The sequence below is a fragment of the Syngnathus leptorhynchus genome, chromosome 6, assembly GCF_054491065.1.
Source record: "Syngnathus leptorhynchus isolate UIUO chromosome 6, UIUO_Slep, whole genome shotgun sequence".
NCBI classification, from domain to species: Eukaryota; Metazoa; Chordata; class Actinopteri; order Syngnathiformes; family Syngnathidae; genus Syngnathus; species Syngnathus leptorhynchus.
The window spans coordinates 12,159,670-12,178,488 of NC_141200.1; the positions used below are offsets into that span (position 1 = coordinate 12,159,670).

Genomic DNA, 18,819 nt, shown 5'->3' on the forward strand with positions numbered 1-18,819 from the left:
TGTGTGTTCTTTTGAATTCTTTGAGAAAAATGTCCTTTTATCAGATATGACAGTTGTCCAATCCGCAAGGTGTACTGTTCTGCCAACATCAGATGAATCTGTTTTGTATGCACTTATGCTATTCCAGTAAATATTTACAGTGTTAAAGGATTAAAATTCAGATTTGTACAGAATGACAATAGCAACCATGATGAGCAAGTGATAAATAAGTAGCCCTTTTCAATGAGAGGACTCAAAAGATGTTGTGTACAAAATATTTATCAGCACTATTGATGGTTTTTTAAAATTATTTTGGACTATACAAATAAAAAATTCAAGATTTTTCCATGTCCGTCAATTATACACTGATTTGTGCCATTCCAATTGCAAATTATCTTCACTTTTAATATCTTTTTTTTTTTTTTTTATATATTTGACCGGCCCGGTCCATTTTCTCTGCGAATAGCCGGTTTTCCACTGTTTTATTTTAATATCACTACTGTACATGATAGACACATCTTAATGCACTTTGACTGGGGTTTATACTGACCTATATTACAACTTCAAATATTTTTTGTGGATTTGGATTGACAGTCAGGACATACTACCTAAATAATATAAAAGTTTTGAGTGAGTTGGTTGGGAAAAAATCCAGAAAATAAATTAGTGCACTTAATGTTGCTTTGCTGTTCGGCAGTCATATGCTGTCCTTGAAGACTCATGCAAGAGAGCCATTTGTGCAGGGGGAATTTTTTTTATGATGTTTAAATCCCTCTTTTAGAGAAGCCTTGACAAAATGTATTGCGAAAAAATGGAATACGTATATGTATTTGATGTCTATGATGTAGTGATAAAAAAAACTGACGTGCTCATATTTTTTCCTTAATTAAAGTGTTATTTTTTACAATACGTCTGGAAAAGAAGTGCCTATCTCAACAAAAAAGTGAAAATTGATTTTAAGATATAAAATTTGTATGTATTACGCAACCATCACTATATTGACACTGCCACCCCTCTAAGGTCGACGCTGATTGGTTGACAACGCAGACCCTCCCCATTACGTCTGTAGTCAACGCTCCTTTCCTGGGAAAGGGGGTCCTGACCACCCCGTCTCAACGGTTCTACTTATCTGCTTTCATTTAAGAAACTTCGAGCATAGAGGCGTTCTACAAACAGCTGATCGTTTTTTATTTCCCCTCTCTCCATGTGTTTTGGAGACAGCGCGTGACGGAAAAACTGCCCTCTCCCCGCCTCACTTGACGGAAGCAGAGACACACCGAAGCCGCCTGCCGTCAGTGAAGCCTTCATATCTACCTGACAGTTGACTTTGGGGCTAGTTTACCAAAAAACAGTAGCTGTAGATTCAGAGGGGAAAGCGCCAGGGCGTGTGTGGAAAGCTTCTTGAAAGAAGAAAACGCGGGCTCGCATCAAGATGGTGACTTTGTCATCAGTAATTCGACCTCTGGCTTCTCAGCTTCATCGACAGCTCTTAAGATACGCCAACAAGAGTTTGCGGCTTACTCCAGTTCGTGGATGTAATCTGACAGCGTGCTCCAGTAGATTTGTCTTGTCGCAAAGTAAGTACGTACCTGCTCTTTAAAACATCACGATATGATTGTGAAATGTCTACTTTGTGTTTGAGAGAGAGATGCTGGCAATCGGCAGAATATTTGATTGTTGGAAACGTGCAGAGTATATTAGAAAACTCGGACCAAATTTTTGTTGTCACTGGTTTTGGAAGGCACGTCACTGATACCGCCAATTTTTTTTCCAGCTTTTGATCACAACATGTAGCATACGGACGTTCTTTTATAAGCTCGTGTATTTAATCTCCTTATCTGTCTACAATTCAGGATGCTTTGCTTTTCACAAGCATCACTATGACGTGTTTCTGGGTAGACCCTAACTGACGTTTGACTACACGCAGTTCAGTATTTTGCATTCAATTCAATTCTGAACACTGCAGAAATATATTGTTGCTAAACCCTGACTCAAATCATGCCAACAAATTCCCCCCCGGGAGAAATGTCGGCAACTTTTTCGCCACACCCATAAACCGGCCTTACTGGTTTTCTTGTGCCAACCTGAACCAGTGTGGGTAGTCTCAAGGTGTCTGACTCAGAGGCAAATCATGCATGAGTTCACCTCCCCCAAGGCTAAAGGACTTATGGTACCTTCATTTGATCATAATAATTACTAACATAGAATGCAATTTGTAACCCATATTGTTATACATAATGTTTTCTTGAGTTTGTTTTGTTTCTGCAAACAAAATGATCACAATCATTCATTCTTTTTAGAGGACAGTGCAGACTAATGGTAAATCAGGTTCTGATTCCTGTTTTAAAAGCACATTAATATGAGGTTAACTATTTACTGGGATGTACCAGATTCATCGCTGCACCTTATGTTGTGTTCAGGTTAGATATTGCAAATGTTAAATTGCCCATTGAAATTGTCTGTGTGTACAAGACCAAATTTACAGGATGGTAGGGGTTTGGTACATCTTTCGAACACTTTCAAGGTTTGAGGGTTTGTATCTTGATTCTGGGATAGGTTCCAGCTCATTTGCAACCCCAATAAGATTGTTTGTGCTATTTTGCACAGATTTTATTTCTAACAAAGATGAGTGTTACTGCAGATTTTAATAGTGTAAAGTGCAAGCCATTAGCAAGTAAGATAAGTGCAATGTGTTGACTGCAAAGCAAAACTAATAACTATCTTACACAACTGCACATCCACGGTAAGGATTGGTAGCTATTAATATAGCCTACTACTGCAAGTAGAGCAAATTATAACCCGTACTGTAATACTTCACTGTACTGAATTGAAGTATGAGTGCTTTTCCCCCCCTCTGTCTCATTCTAGTCAGACAATACACCTGCTTCGTGTAATTACCACGTAAGGCAGCAGAGGTCGCTATTGCTATTCTTTGTAACTACATTAATGTACAGTACTATACTTATAAAATCAAGCTCATATTAGTAGAGCAAATCATAACCCGTACTGTAATACTCCACTACTGAATTGAAGTATGAGTGCCTTTTCCCCCCCTCTCCGTCTCACTCTGGTCAGATAATACTCCTGCTTCGTGTAATTACCACGTAAGGCAGCAGAGGTCGCTATTGCCATTCTTTGTAGCTATATTGATGTACAGTACTGTACTTATAAAATCTAGTTCATATTAACCAACCTAGAAAGTTGGATATATAAAAAGAAACACAATTCGTGGTATGTTTATTTTGGTACGAAACATATTTTCTGAAGCAAATATTTTCGGGAACAAAGAAAAAATATATAGCAAATGCATTATACAGAAGTCTTTTTTTTCATCTAAAGACAAGCTGTTGAGACGACGATATCCGAGAGTTACACTCCGATAAGCAATTACGATTTCTTGCTGTTTAGCTTGCATCCACGCATGTCAGGCTCAGAAAACAAATATTACAGCACGTTACAGTTTCTAAAGTTCCATTTATTTTCAGTATTGTTCTCATTCTGTTGTCTGCTTTGTGGTGAGGAAGACTCGTGATGTCGATGAGAACAGACTCCAAACTGAGCGTGAAAAGCTTTGAAAGCATGTCATTCGCACCGTTGCAATAACAGAATTAGGCAGCCAAGTGCTCCCAGGAGGAGTCGCTAAAGGCTTAAGGAGATGAAGGTCATCTCCCAGTCAGACCTGTTAAGCTTTGCTCGCAGCGGAAACCTTAAGCCTTGTGCTGCATGATTGCAGATGAAGACAATCAGCGTTTGTTTCTGAATGCTTGGCAGCTCCACCACAATGATTGTTTGTTACCCTGTCGATTCTCTCTCTCTCGCTCTCTCGGTCTCTCATGCTTGAGGCAGCTAGGGCGTCTTTTCTTATAGGCTGCCATTTCAAACATACGACTGCATTTGTTTTCCATGATGTTCATGGAAAGATCCAATCACAAGAAGGCCGGCAGGAAAAGTTGACTTTCGTATAATTAGTCTGGTCCTTGTACGGACTGGCTTGAGAAGTCTTTTTGTCCCGGCCAGGGGTCTCCCGGTCTGATTCCCTTCCCTGTGGCGTGAAGCTGGGGGCGTGCCAGGACATTCCGCACGTCACTCACTTTCTGTACAGCCAGCCCACTTGGCTCTTATTTAGTCATTACCTTTAAGGAAGAAATGTACGGCTAGAAGGAAGTGGAATTACTTACTCAGCTGCTATTTTTGCATTCAAGTGGCCCGAGAAGCCAGTCTTTTTATGTGTGTGTTTTTTAAATAATCATTACTGAGTCATTTCTCACAGTGACATCGTTAAAACTTTATTTTAAAATGGACTGCTGTGTATCAATGCAGGAAGCAGCCGAATACAACATGGAAAGTAGGTTTGTTCTTTGTCTTGTGTTTCTGTATTCTGTCTCTTTTAACATATGCTGTCTTTCTCTTTTTTCTCTTCCCTTCCCTTTTTTGCAGTGCACCCCATGTGGCAAGGACCCCTCGCGATTCCCGGAGGTGCCCGCCAGTCGCCGATTGATATTGTCGTCCGCAAGAGCGTCTTTGATTCCCAACTGAAACCTTTGATTGCGGACTATGACCCAACAACTTGCCAACAAATCTGGAATAATGGTTATTCCTTCCTGGTTGAATATGATGACACTACGGACAAGTCAAGTAAGTGATTTTTCTGTTCAATTTTCACGAGTCTTATGTTCTCAAAATAAAGCGGATCAGCAATCATTGAACTGTTTGCTCTTTGTCATTTCCACCGCAGTTTTATTGAGCGCAAAGAATAAACTGAGATTTTAGCCATGCGCAAAAGATGCTCTCTATCAACCACTCTTAAAGATCGCCTCGTGGTAGTCAGATATGAACGTAACGTTACAGTGAAGTAACACAGATATAACACCAGCATGTGGACCTGTGACTGTCATGTGACTGTAACTGTGTCACTCATTCACAAAAAAATAAATAAAAAATGACGGGATTACGCAATGAAACTGACTGATAAATGTTTTGTCACAGATTGCTTGTGCTAATGTGTTTAAAAAGAAAAATCACTGATTTAGGTCACGTTTGGTGTCTTTGTATTATGATCTTAGAATATTGCTGGGAAAACCAAAAGACCACATTTTAAGATTAAGATGTGGATTAAAACATTTTATTACTCTATTTAGCAAACCACAGACTGTCATTTATGACCATTAGATTGCGCAATTGGTCATAAAATTAAGTATGTCTTTGTCTGAAACAATCAATTCTAATTGATATATGACACCGGCTTGGCTGGGTCAAATCAGTATTCAAGTTCCTTTTTAATTATATTTACCTTTTGCAGTTTTAACCTTTCAGTGATTATAATTTTATGTCTAAGCAAGAAGTGTCTACATTCATGCACTCATTGATGTTGCTCGCTTCCTATCCTCACGTACTAGCCACGTGGGTGTTGGAAGAAGGTCAAATGTGAGGTTGGCAGCTCTAGTGCTAGCACTGCATTTTCAGCTAAGTAGCAATTTCGTGTTTTAGCAAAAAATTCCCCCGAGACAGTTGCATAACGAATATATAATATAGACTACTAATCATTATCTTCGTTTGTTTGTTTTAATTGCTGTCATTGTTACATTTTCGCATGAATGTCAACATAGCACGTCCTCTCGTTTGCCGCCACAGCTTTGCAAGGGGGCCCTTTGCAAGACAAATTTAGGCTGTGCCAGTTTCACTTCCACTGGGGTGAGAGCAACGCCTGGGGGTCGGAGCACACCGTGGACAGGAGGTTATTTGCCGCAGAGGTATGCTACAATCTTTACGGTGCTGTTTCCTTATTAGTCCTTTGCTGTGGTCAGGAGAGGAAATTACGCTCACCTTAGAAGTTCCATTCGATGGTGGTATGAGCAACAGTGGTTATCTTACAGTACTTTTTGTTCTGTGGAAAAATGTGATACATTATTGCATGGGAGGCACAAATGTATGAACCAAAATGTGACGTCAAGTGCAGCAAGTTTAAGTAACGTCCATAAACAAGATTTATAACTATTAACATAAACATAGTATGAAATGATTAGGGCAAAACATTACAGCAGTGTTTCGTACGTCTACCTCATAGTTGAGAAGTTCTGGGTTCGAATCTTGTCTACTCTGCCTGTCATCCAAAGTCAGATAGGAACAATAAGATGATTGTTTAAAATAAAATATTGAATGCAAGTCATGATCACTCTTACAGACATTCATTTAGCTACAGTATATTGTGTTAGCTTTTGAGTGTTAATTAATAACGGAATTTTAGTTAATTGTTAATAACATTCAAACAATTAAGCTCACCAGTTTCCTGAAGCTGAACTGTGATTGGTAGTGACCTAAGACAAAATTTTGTTGCTTAACTCATACTCCACAAATACAATATTATTAAACGTAAATACCATGACTAGTGAGGACGCATACAACATAGTATTGCAAAAATAATTAAGGGTTGACTTCCGCTTTAAGTAACAAGAAGTGTGGGTGATAACCGAATGTTGTTATGTTCACGTTGAAATGAATCTTTTCTGCTCATTGCATAACTAATACACTAAGTGTGTTTCTGCTGCTGCAATTTTCTACAATTATGGGTGCGTCTTCCACCTGTATATGTCCTTTGCCAAACCCAAATTGCCGATGCTAGGAATGCTACCTTTGCATTAATTCCTTGGGGGTTGGCTTGCGTGTGTGTGTGTGTGTGTGTGTGTGTGTGTGTGTGTGTGTGTGTGTGTGTGTGTGTGTGTGTGTGTGTGTGTGTGTGTGTGTGTGTGTGTGTGTGTGTGTGTGTGTGTGTGTGTGTGTGTGTGTGTGTGTGTGTGTGTGTATATTTTTTCTTTTCTGAATGTACAGTTCGTCTCATTGATGCAACTTATCACTTAAGGTTTACAACCAGAATAACATTGTCATAAAACTACTCATTGTACTACTCATACAACCTTTGATCGCAGCTTTTAAATCAGTTATTTAAATCATTGGTCATGTTTTTAAGAAATTATAAAATGAGCTCCCTTTTATTATCAGTTTTGCTCTTTACTGTACATAAATTGAAAACATTTTGACATCTGCTTTTAACCCATTATAGCTATATATTTTTTTTAAACTAATACAGTTCATTGAACAAATTTTGACATCTGCTTTTAACTCATAGCAGTTTTTTAAAAACTATTACAGCATTTTGGTTTTCTTAATCAGTTAAATCACAGAGCGATTTTTTTCTTGAGGGAAAAGTCAATTTATACGCGACTATAAACTACACTAAACAGTACCTCCCTGACAGTGTCAAACAGAATATTGTATACGATGGATTTCTATTTTCATGGATTCAAGGAATTTTATTCTCATAACACACATTTCCACATTAAATGCCAAGAAATTCAATATCCAAGGTCCCAGAATCGCCCAGATGAAACATAAACAAATAACAAAATAGGCTACAACAAATCTGAGAAAAAAATAAAGGTGATGATTAGTCACAATTTGCATGTCTGCAAAGATGAAAATTCAGAATGTGATATTAACAGGGTCTTTTCTGTAAAACGAATAAAGAGTTCAATGTGCAGGGATGATGAGGCCTAGAGGGTCAAAATTAGTCAAAATAAATACCATATGCATTTTCAGAAGTCTTCCTGCTACCACACCTAGTAAAGTATAACCTGTAATAAATCACAAGACTCATGCGGACCAATATGTGCCGTAACTTTTTGCAGTGGCTACGATTAGTCACAAAGAACTTACTGTACAGTATCTGGGTCAGAGAGTATGCACCCAAGGGACTCAAAGAAAAGCTTGAGTTCATAATTTATTGCCCCCTCATACCTGCTTTGAAGCTAATGGTTGACGTGTGTTCTGTTTGTGTTCACAGCTCCACTTGGTCCACTGGAACTCCGATAAGTACAGTCTGTTTGAGGAGGCAGTTATGGAGGACAATGGCCTTGGGGTTATTGGAGTCTTTCTCAAGGTAACACACAAACACAATTTTACTTTGAGAAAGAAGTGAGAAGCACAATTACTTCCTCTTTTGATGTCAAAGGCCGCTTAGTTTGGCTGCTATTTACTTGAGTCTGAAATAACCTGTTTGTTCCTGCTAAATTGTCTCGTGACTTTACCACTAAAAGAATTCCGATTTAAGCTACAAAATCTGAAGCATTTAGAATGACCCAATGATATACCATACACATCCCAAATCAAAACAACTCTACACTTGTGTAGGTGGGGAAGAGACACAATGGCCTGCAGAAACTGGTGGATGCTCTCCCTGCAATCAGACACAAGGTAAGTCCACTATTGCACACACACACACACACACACACACACACACACACACACACACATGCACACCCAAAAATAAATGCTCTCTGACAATGTCCTTGTTTAGGAAAACAATGTCTACACCTCCCACATTTGACCTGTTACTAGATCTTGCAGATGTACCTAATAAAGTGGCTTGGTAAATGTATGTGAAGGTCACATACATGCTTGTATCATTTTCAGAAGACTGACATGTTCTCATGCATCTTACTTATTACTAAGCGACAATCCAGTTATTGTTCGTTCAATGATGCCATCAAATATGACTGTTGGTAATGCATTAATAAAACATGCAATCATGTAATGCTTGTCATGCCTATTCTAATCATATTATTAAGTTACAAATAGTCATTATAAAGTCTCCCCAAATTGCATTAACACTGAATACTTAATTAACATTTGTATTTGAAAATAGCCTCTATTGTTTTCTGTGTGTTATGTCTGTAGGGAAGTGTGGTAGAGTTTACAAAATTTGACCCGGGCTGCCTGCTGCCGGACAACATTGAGGATTATTGGACGTATCACGGCTCTTTGACAACACCTCCTCTGACAGAGTCTGTCACCTGGATCGTCATGAAGCAGCCCATAGAAGTTAGCCATGACCAGGTACATGTCATAGTTAGAGGTGGACAGTTTACAAAATCACCTGGTAGCGCCCATGTCACACACATAAAATATCTTCTGACAATGCTGGGCCCCCAATACCAGATGTTTGTTGCAGTACTAAGACTAACCTGTGAGAGGCAGCATGGCGCCACAGGGCAATCCGGTCTCTAGACAACACAATGCTGAATGAGCACAAGTACTGTAATAGAAGTTCAGCTGTTAGTTTGTGTGGTGAAACATCATACATAGACTGACTGAACACCACCAAGTGCTTCTTAATTAGTGTCAGGTAACGGCGCCAGCTTCCTAATTGGCTTTCATTCCAGTTCACGTCACAATCACAGAGTCTGTAGAACTTAGTTCTGATATGACTTGAGCTTTGTCCTTCTATTTTTTTGAGACTTCCATATGTTGGTGAGCATTCTCAGTGCATCCCTAGCTTTATTGTTTGGGTTATGTAATTGTGTGCACCGCCATTGCGCCGTTAAATAATCCCCAAATACGGTGTTGGGAAAATGTCTCTATTCGGATCTCGTTTTGTCTTCTGTCATACAGCCCAACACCGAGGTCAGAACAATGTCAGTCAGCAATGCTGACATTGCACATCCTTATATGAGTTTTCTTTCTTTCTTTCTTTCTTTCTTTCTTTCTTTCTTTCTTTCTTTCTTTCTTTCTTTCTTTCTTTCTTTCTTTCTTTCTTTCTTTCTTTCTTTCTTTCTTTCTTTCTTTCTTTCTTTCTTTCTTTCTTTCTTTCTTTCTTTCTTTCTTTCTTTCTTTCTTTCTTTCTTTCTTACTTACTTACTTTCTTTCTTACTTTCTTCCCTACCTAATAGATAAACTAACCAGCATTTGAAATGCATAGAATGTCTCGATGAGGTCCACTATTGTGGATCCTTACATTTTTTTTTAGATGGTCCTTTTCAAATCTATTGAAAATCCTCTCTGCTATTCATTGCATCATTCAATGATGTGTCGCGCAAATATTTGGTCAATGACGCCTGTTCCTGCTTTTCGTCTCCTGTCTCTGTAAGATGCTGCACAGTGATTTTCTTTTTCACTAAAGTTCTAATTCTGCGGCAGTTCTTACAACCGCTCAAGTTGTCCCTCTTTGGTATCTTAACCTTTTCTCCCAAATACCTTTGAATAGAAGTTGCTTAATTAGTTCAGCGCCAAAGTCTGGCTCTACCTTGAAACGCTGGTTATTTTCTACATACCACTTCTGTTGTTTGCTCAGAACCTCGTTAAAGTGCTTTGCCCGTCAAGCTTCTTGTGACGTCAAAAACTTTCCACTTTTTGTCTTCTATTGGTGCCTCGGTCGTTCATGTTTTGTATTCACGACTTTCGGAGCGGTGTCAGCCTAAATAATGTTTGTTTGCTGCCATTCATTAACTTCATTGCACTGCTTCTTATTAAAATATACTTCTTTAGGATATCACGGTGTTTCTAAACAAACATTAAGGTTTGTTTATTCTTCCAGTTTGTACTTTATTCTTTGTTGCTTCAAAATATACTCGTTTTCTAATTGTTTGAGGGTCACTCTAGCTCCCAGTATCATTTGAAATCTTGAAAGTGTTTATCATGCCTGCTCATGTGAAATTTCTGCCTTTTGTCCCCCCCCCTCCCCTCCAAGCTTGCTGTCTTCCGGAGCCTTCTGTTCACCTCGGCTGAGGAGGAGGTCCAGAAGAGCATGGTGAACAATTTCCGTGTGCAGCAGCCCCTACAGGGTCGCACTGTGCGGTCCTCCTTTAGTCCCTTCCTGAAGGAATTAGCGTCTGAATAAGATGATCAGCACACCCACTGGTTCCACCAAGTGCAGTACTTTGCATCCTGTTACAGTTGGTGTATTTTGCTCATAGAAATGTATTTTAAAGTCCAATCGATAACTCTTTTGCAAAAAAAAGAAAAAGAAAAGGTGTTTTTTTCTTTTTCTTTACTTTTACAAATGGTACTGGAAGGATGTGGGGAAAGTTTTATTTCAGGGTAGCTTTCAAAAATGTCATTTAATTCTTTGGCTATTGGTTTTACAAACTAATAATTGATTGGTTTACAGGTGAAATCTGTAGTTTAACAGATACATATTCACTTAAATTGTATTTATTTTCAATTGGCACTTTAATGATTTTATGTTAAAGAGTTTCTATTAAATCAAGCAGCCTAATGTAAGCAATGGAACTGCTGGCGTAGACTCAACAGTGCCGTGTGCTGGCCACAGTCGGTACCACACTTTTTTTTCCACCACATTGATGGACAGTACTGTACACTGTGGATTACATTACATCATATATTTTTTTACTGAGTCTTTGTTTTTTTAATTACACTGACATTGACAAGCATCCTGTATAACAAAGTAAAAGTTGTTAAGCAACATTGATTCGCATTTAATCAGAACACATATTCGCACATGCCATGTGGATATTTTCATTCTGAATTGATAATCTACTACAGTGCCTTGATTTCTGTTAAGCGGACCTCCACAGTTGAATTGCAGAGACTCAAATTGCCCTCATCATGTTGGGGTAATTGAAAAAAGGAATCTCCACAGTGGTCTAAAACGACCTTGTTCTCAAGTCTTGTGTTTACGTCTACTGCCACATTCAGTGTGATAGTTTCCACCGCTCAAGGCCTGTTCAAGGCTTTTTAAAAGGAAGCGTCACCCACTTCCTTGTGTAGACATTTTATTATTTGTTGTTTTGAAATAATTTTACCAATACTGAAGATTTAAAAGTAGTCAACCCCAACTCTCAATCATATCCAACAACTGTGCCTTGAGGGGTCAATCTTACTATGCAATATTTGGATTTTCAGACAGTGTGTAGAAACAAACACAGTGAGGCAGATGACAAAATGTGGGTCAGAGGGGATTTGGGATGAGGCGACAGAAGTTTGACAATGTCGAAAATGTTTTTTTGGGTACTTTCTGAACAAAATGCTTCTATTTGAAGACTGTGTCTGACTGTGATGATAAATGACGCCGACTGTTCATCGTGATTTGAGATGAAGAAAAGCTAAGCACTCACGGTTGTCATTATAATCCCAACATTACCATCCAAGATGACTCCCCCCCCTCCTCTCTTGAAAGTAGCTTTTTCTCTCATGAACACAGAATCCCGCCTTGAGCCATCTCCCCAGTAGGTCCTTTTTGGGGCCCCGAGATGTTATGAGGGCTACATACTTACCTCGATGAGCGGGTCATGAGTGGAGGTGGTCATATTTCTGGTATACAAATGTGCATCTAAATAATTTGTGTTAATATGGTTTTTCATCTAATGCAACACATCACTGCCTTGATCTTGAGTTTTGCAGATAGATTTGATTGTACATAATCCATCTTCATGTATCATGGCATTTTATGCAAAACTTCCTTTATGCCTATCGGAAGACAATTTCGTTTCATCTCAATGACTGTATAATAGCTTCTTTTGTTACAATCAACATTTATTCAATGATGATTTCAATGTATTTTTGACTCTGTGGGCCTACAGGTTATGTATGACATATGTCTGACGTTATGAAGGTAGCATGCTTTTTTTTTTTTTTTTAACAAATCAATTGCTGTCATTATCATATACTGACTTTCATGATGCCTTTTATCATCTGCAGCTCTTACAAACCATATTGTATTTTAGTCCGACGATCACGGAATGTCCAAAGTCACTATGGCTGCTTATTTGTTCATAAGGCAGTCAACATTCCTGGAGTGCTTTACTCCTCGAGGCCCTTGCTTTTAAGGGAATGTATGATAACAAATTGTTGATTATCCATATGGAGATGAATAGAAAATTGACAATATTTTATGTCATAGCAATACATTGATGTGGAATGCAAGAATTACTTTGTGTCTGTGATTTTTCTTTTTGTAATCTTAGCACAATTCCATGCAGTGGTTTGAAATACGCTGAACATGATCCTGACCAAAATTGTTGGATCTAAAGATAGAAAAATCCATAATAGTCATTGAAATAACTTGAAACCAATAAAACTAATACGTATACATCGAATGAAAACCAGAATCTGATTCAAATTTCATTTTACGTATCCTGCTCAAATTCAGAACGTAAGTGCATGCAAGTTTAAAAGTGTGAAGGGTGTAATAGTACAGATGCATTCAATGTTGTAAATATATAATTGATCAGTATACTTTTTTTTAATAATTAAGAATTCCCGTTTCCTCAAAATTGTTCTGCATATGAATACAAATGACTAAATAGTATCTTGAATCAATATTTCTAACATGTTGTTTCTAGGTAGAAGCTAGCATTCAAGAAATCAATTTGAAAGAAAATAACAACAACAAACTCTGATTTAAAAAAAAAAAAAAAAAAAAAAAAACTTTCACAATTTGGTATATTTACAAGTACAAGTTGGAATCATACAGCACTATCACATTTTTTAGTTTCCCAGGAAAATAGAATCTTATTAACTATCTCATGAACGTGAAAATATTGTTCAGACCTTTTGCTCAGTACAGAACAGGAACAAATACTTGCAGGTGATGATCGTCTCAACCTTTGCAACACCAAGAAATCTTCAGTCATGTTCAGTTAGTCTGGCTGTGGTCATTGTGCTCCTTTGGTCATCTTCTGGATTAAGCAAATGAGCATATGTCACTACGTGCAACTATCCCTTAACTAGTTCTCAAGTTCTTGCAGGTGGACTGAGAGTTTGGGTGTCTTTTATTTCAACTCAGCATTCCCCAAGTAAGACGTTTTCAGGTCAGTGCTTGGTTTTATTTGCAGTTTGGCACTATTAGACACTTTCTGCAACCATCAAACTCTTTAAATGAATACTGTACATTACAGTGAGTATAAGATTAGAACAAAATACAGTAAAACATAAGCCTATCACTTTATGAACACAAAGAAAAAATAAGAGCTGCTATGAGGCTAATCCAAGACTTCATTAAGATCTGTGTCTTCTTTCTGTTGCTAACATTTAAGAATTGGAGCATATCCAAATAAATATGTGAAAACACAGATCACTTGTATTTGATCTGTCACAGACAGTATCTCGTAGTTCAGGACTTATTTTTTTCCCTGCTTTGAGTCTTCGTGCTGTGAACTTTCTTAGTGTATTCCAGTTAAGACCGCAAGGTCACACATTATCACACAGGCTCGGCAGAGTATGAGTAGCAATCCTGGAAATGAGGGATAGACCTTCTTCTACAATCTCACAGAAAAGGCTCCACGGCCATGTCTCGATCTTTCTGGCATACATTGAATAGTTTAACTGAGAAGGTAGTCTCGTGGTAATTGCTATTAGCACTTACATGAAAGATAAAGAACTGGGAAAATATAACATAACCCTCCACTTGCTACCTCGTGGGAATTTGTACATATAGATTTTTTTTTTAAATGAATTACATTTACCCCAGCAAAACAAAACAGGATGTAAGCTCCCCCAAAGGCAATGTTGTTTTAATATTCAATGTACAGCAGACAAAACACCAACACTCAATGTTTTTTTACAAATGGGCCTAACATATATAACCCCATTGTTCTCCAGATCACTCACAAAGCAAAGGCCTCAATCAAAGCAGGAACACATTTAAAAATAAAAAATCTTGGTCAATGCCTTTCTGAGAAATCGCCACGGAAACCTTTGAAGCCCCCCTGACACAAGAAAGGGATGTTTAGTGCCCCCCACCCAGACACCTGGGGTCCAAAGGCTTGGTTGTTTATGAACTCCTTTACACTGTTACCACAGCTGGGTGTGATACTACTCTGTATTGCATTCCAAGTGGCCGTTGAAGCTGACCTTGCAGGTTGTTTGTTGTGTTTCGCTGTGGAGCCGAAGGCTCACGGTCTACCGGGACGCAGCTTTCCGTCTCCTCTGGGTTTCCCTTGATTGTATGAAGATGAGACCCGATTGTGTATCAGATTTGATGATTTTTATTTTACGATTTTAAATGACATCATTTATCTTTTAAATATCTGTTGAAAACGGTTTTATAATACCTCTGACCTTCTTTGATCAAATCATACAAAGTATAAAGAGTTAAAGCATACATAGTACCTTTAACGCTGTGGTTGAAATGATTCGGTTTTGGAGCTCATGCAAATGAGCTGTAAAGCCTTTATTACTGTATTTTTCCACTTTTCCAAATTCTTCTGTCAACCATTCATTGGATGATGAATCGAACAAATTTTTGAGGTATGATTGTAGACTTCTGGATATTCCCCGACTTTATTTGAAGCAGATATTTGCTATTTCATGTCTAAACTGGGGGGGGGGGTACTCATAAGTGACTCAGAACTAGGTCAACAAAGGAGAAAACCTGTTTCAATGCACAGGTAGTAAATATGTCAAAGGGCTTTATTTTCGTGGAAGAGTGCGTGTTTACTCGGTGTGTACAAATTGCCGCACCTTCATTTTTGTGCAAGACTAGTTTATCGTGTTGGGGAATTTAGCAAATCGGGTTTAATTCACACCCTTTAAAATGCTGGGTTAAAAACAACCCCATTTTGGGTTAAACATTGGGTCAACTTGACCTTAACCTCTCGAGTTGTTTTGCACAAAACGACCAATAGTCTTTCCAAAACAGCTTAACAATTTTTTTTTTGCAAAAGAATTGAAAGTTGGGTCAAATTGACCCAACTTCCTTGGCCGGTCCAATATTTAAACCAGCAGTTTTAAGGGCATACAGATTAGCTATGTTCGAGGTGACACACTTTGAATCCCGACTATCGAGATCCAGAAACAGGAGGCCAACCTCTTGGAGAGTTCTCGACATCTTTCTACCTACCTTGGCTCATAACTTCTCGTCAGACTGCCGGGGGTGTTTGTTTTAGTTATCTGAGTTTTGTTGTCAAGGCAAGCGCTACACGGCTTTGCTGAGATGCATTGGTGCATTCATATCTCGTATTACTGTCTTAATCTGAGCTATATTACGTTAGGCCCCCTGGGAGAAGTAGCAATGGTCTATAAAATCGTCAGCAAATTTCACAGAAGCATTCAGCTTTTATTGCAAAATAATAATAATTAAAAAAAAACAACACATTAGCTATACTGTTGAGTGTTGATTTAGAATGAATGGACATCATTTTTTTTAATGGGTCAGATCATTCAGATTCTTTGAAATGTTGGAGGCACCTACAGTATGCAAATGTATCCATCCCACAGTCACACCACAGTTGAGTGACTTGGATTTGGGTTTTCTCATCGTAGCAGATGGATGTTTCTCATAACTGCAATTGTTAAACGGAAGTGTGGGCGTGTTGTTTGACTTATTCAGGAGCCCAAAGGTCATAACTGCATGAAAAAAGATCATTGTTGAAATCATATGAGACATTGGGGTGATCACATACCAGCAGATCACAGTTGGTGGGAAAGTTTTGAAACCATGCAGAAATCTAGACAGATAAAAACTGAGATGATCCTTTAATAGTGGTGTTTGTGGGGATTTTTGCTCCTACAGTCCAAAAACATGCATGTTAGGTTGAGAAATTGCGCAACACCCATCGGTGTCAGTGTGGATAGATGGGGTGGATGGATAGACGGACGGACGGATTTAGAGGTTGACAAATGTGGGATGAGTCAGTGTAGAGTAAATGAAATCTCATCCTAGAGGGATTAAAATAAATGCATTAAATTAAATGAATGAATCATAGAGTATTTCTGTCTCATGGTTGGAGGCTTCACTTGATATAATTGTCCTACATTCTTCAGTCTTTGGGAGGCCAGGCATGCAGAGCACCCTCCGGCCAATATATATGAATTGTCTATATCGTTTGAGCACAGGAAATGACCTGTCTGGAGCTACCTAAAGTGCAACTTCAGTGAGTTGGAAGTGTGTGGAAGAGTACTTGTCAGTTTTAACCGCAGCGGGGCTTATCACTTGCACAGTACGTTTCCGTTGGTGACCCCGCCTACTGGCATACAAAGATGGTATGAGCAGCAGCTGCAACACGCACTCAGCCTCGGATTCTAATTTAGCTGCTCATGAAAGTTATCCTCGTGATGTTCTCATTGTGACAACAATTGACGAAGCACAGCTCCTTCTCTCACACGACAAAGATGTCGGTCGAGGAGTGAATTTTAGAGATTTTTGTTTTCACTGATCTTTACCCCGAAGCCAGCCACGGGGTTAGACCTATCTACAAATAGAATCTGAGGTGTTCTTGAGTGAAAGTAAACCCCAATTACATGAGTCTACGCATTTACTTAAGATTTTGTTTGAAAGAAACATCAGTTTTTTTTTTCAAATCGGTATATAACTACAAATCATCCATACAAATTGTAATCTGATCTAAAATGCCTTGCGAAAAAAGAACATTTCAAATACTAGAGCTACTGTATAATGAAAACACATGACTCATGTTGCCTTCTAACTAAAACAATTGTAGAGTAGAAGTGTCCAAATCACACGTTCTCCAGTTTACGTGGTGCGTCAGGGCACCAGCAAAGTCGCCCGTTGATGACGAAACCAGTCTGAAAGAAACTCGATCCACTTGAATTTCATGCTGCAACAAAACTAAACATACCTGTACCGACAGGTATTTTACGCATGTGCGAACTTGCGGTGCTGATGGTTCATTAAAGTAATCTTGGCATCTGTTCGTAAAAAATATGCATGAGTGATCCTTTCCAGAGTTTAACAAGTTGGTTTGGTTCGCTTTTATAATCACAGTCTTTGTCTTGCGGAATTTAATGCACAGGTGTGAAACTCAAAGCCCACAAAGCAGATCTGACACGCCATGTTTATAATATGGCCTGTAAAACCTTACGCAGCCATTCATTTTCTATATTGGGTGAGATGGAGAAGTGAGGGAGCCGGAGGCGGTGTCCTTCCTGGACTAGCAACCAGCCAATTGCAGGGAAAAGCCTGGCCATATATTTCAGAAGAAAACAATTGGCAAGATTGAAACAGCGTCTCTTGGACTCAAACGACTAACTATTGCCATTTCAGTGAATCCCCGTTCATAAGAAGGGAATGCCTTCCAGACCTAAAAATAGGCGACAATCGAGGACACACAGACTTACATTTTAAAAATAGTTTTAGCCATCCCACAAGCACATGTTTTTAATTTTTCCTTTGCACAATTCTCCAAATAGAATGTGAAGTGCTTGATATGAGTTGTTTGCAGTATGTCAAAGTTCACTCTAGTTAACTCATGACAAAAAAAGAATAAAGCATAATACATTGATAAAAATTAAAAAGAAATGATGGGGACTTAACCGATGGGAATTTGATGGTGATATTTGGCAGAAGAAAATTAATCAGCCTTCCGAATAATTGGCCAGGCCCTACTGTAGATGTCACAAGATTGAGGAAAAATGCATAATTTCTAGTTGAGAAAGTTGAAAGCCCGACGACATAAAACTTCATCCCCTCAGCTCAACAACAGTGCATGGCACGAAGATGCCACCAGGTTGCGCCAAAGTCACAATTTAATATGAGACAGGGTTTTGCCTGAGCACACAAACAGCAAATAGGCAAGTTCTTCAGTAATAATAATAATAATTTGTGATATAGTGGGGGTGCAAAAAATGACATGCGGGAACACTCCATTGTGATTTTTATTACATAAATCACACTGTTTCAAACTGTTGCACGTGTCTTCATACTCCATTTTAAGACAAACTACTGACATTGGTTGGACGATTATAAAAAAGAAAATACATGATAAAGCTATTTCTCTTTACACAAAATACTAGCAGGTTGTTTTTTATTTTGGTCACTTTATTGCTTCGATTTATACCCGGTGTGCCTTGTCAAATTTCACAAACGACAAGAAGTATATTTTTGTTCAATTATTGATGCCAGCTAGCAATGTATTGTAACAGGAAGAAGAAAAATTGTTGTTCCATTAGATGGCAGAAGTTACTTGTGCATCTGCTGTTGTGACGTCACAAAATACGATGAAACATGTGGCATCGCTTTATTAAGGACGCACACTATATAAACTTGGTGTAGTTTCAACTTTGGCCGCAAGAGGGAGGAAGTACAAACGT

At 38.5% G+C, this 18,819-nt stretch overlaps 1 protein-coding gene across 3 annotated transcripts; it reads left to right on the forward strand.

Annotated features, from left to right (window-relative positions):
• The first annotated feature begins 1,042 nt into the window (after window positions 1-1,042).
• On the forward strand, window positions 1,043-12,404 carry ca5a (carbonic anhydrase 5a). 3 transcript variants are annotated; one of them, XM_085914434.1, is made up of 7 exons: window positions 1,043-1,556; window positions 4,417-4,614; window positions 5,611-5,729; window positions 7,817-7,912; window positions 8,164-8,226; window positions 8,710-8,868; window positions 10,499-12,404. In XM_085914434.1, exons 1-7 carry the CDS (start codon window positions 1,412-1,414, stop codon window positions 10,646-10,648), a joined length of 930 nt encoding a protein of 309 aa, XP_085770560.1. In that variant the 5' UTR covers window positions 1,043-1,411; the 3' UTR covers window positions 10,649-12,404. The 3 variants fall into 3 exon arrangements, with proteins under 3 accessions (XP_085770560.1, XP_085770562.1, XP_085770561.1); XM_085914436.1 differs by having other exon boundaries at window positions 1,418-1,560; XM_085914435.1 differs by lacking the exon at window positions 1,043-1,556 and adding an exon at window positions 3,441-4,324.
• The last annotated feature ends 6,415 nt before the right edge of the window (window positions 12,405-18,819 follow it).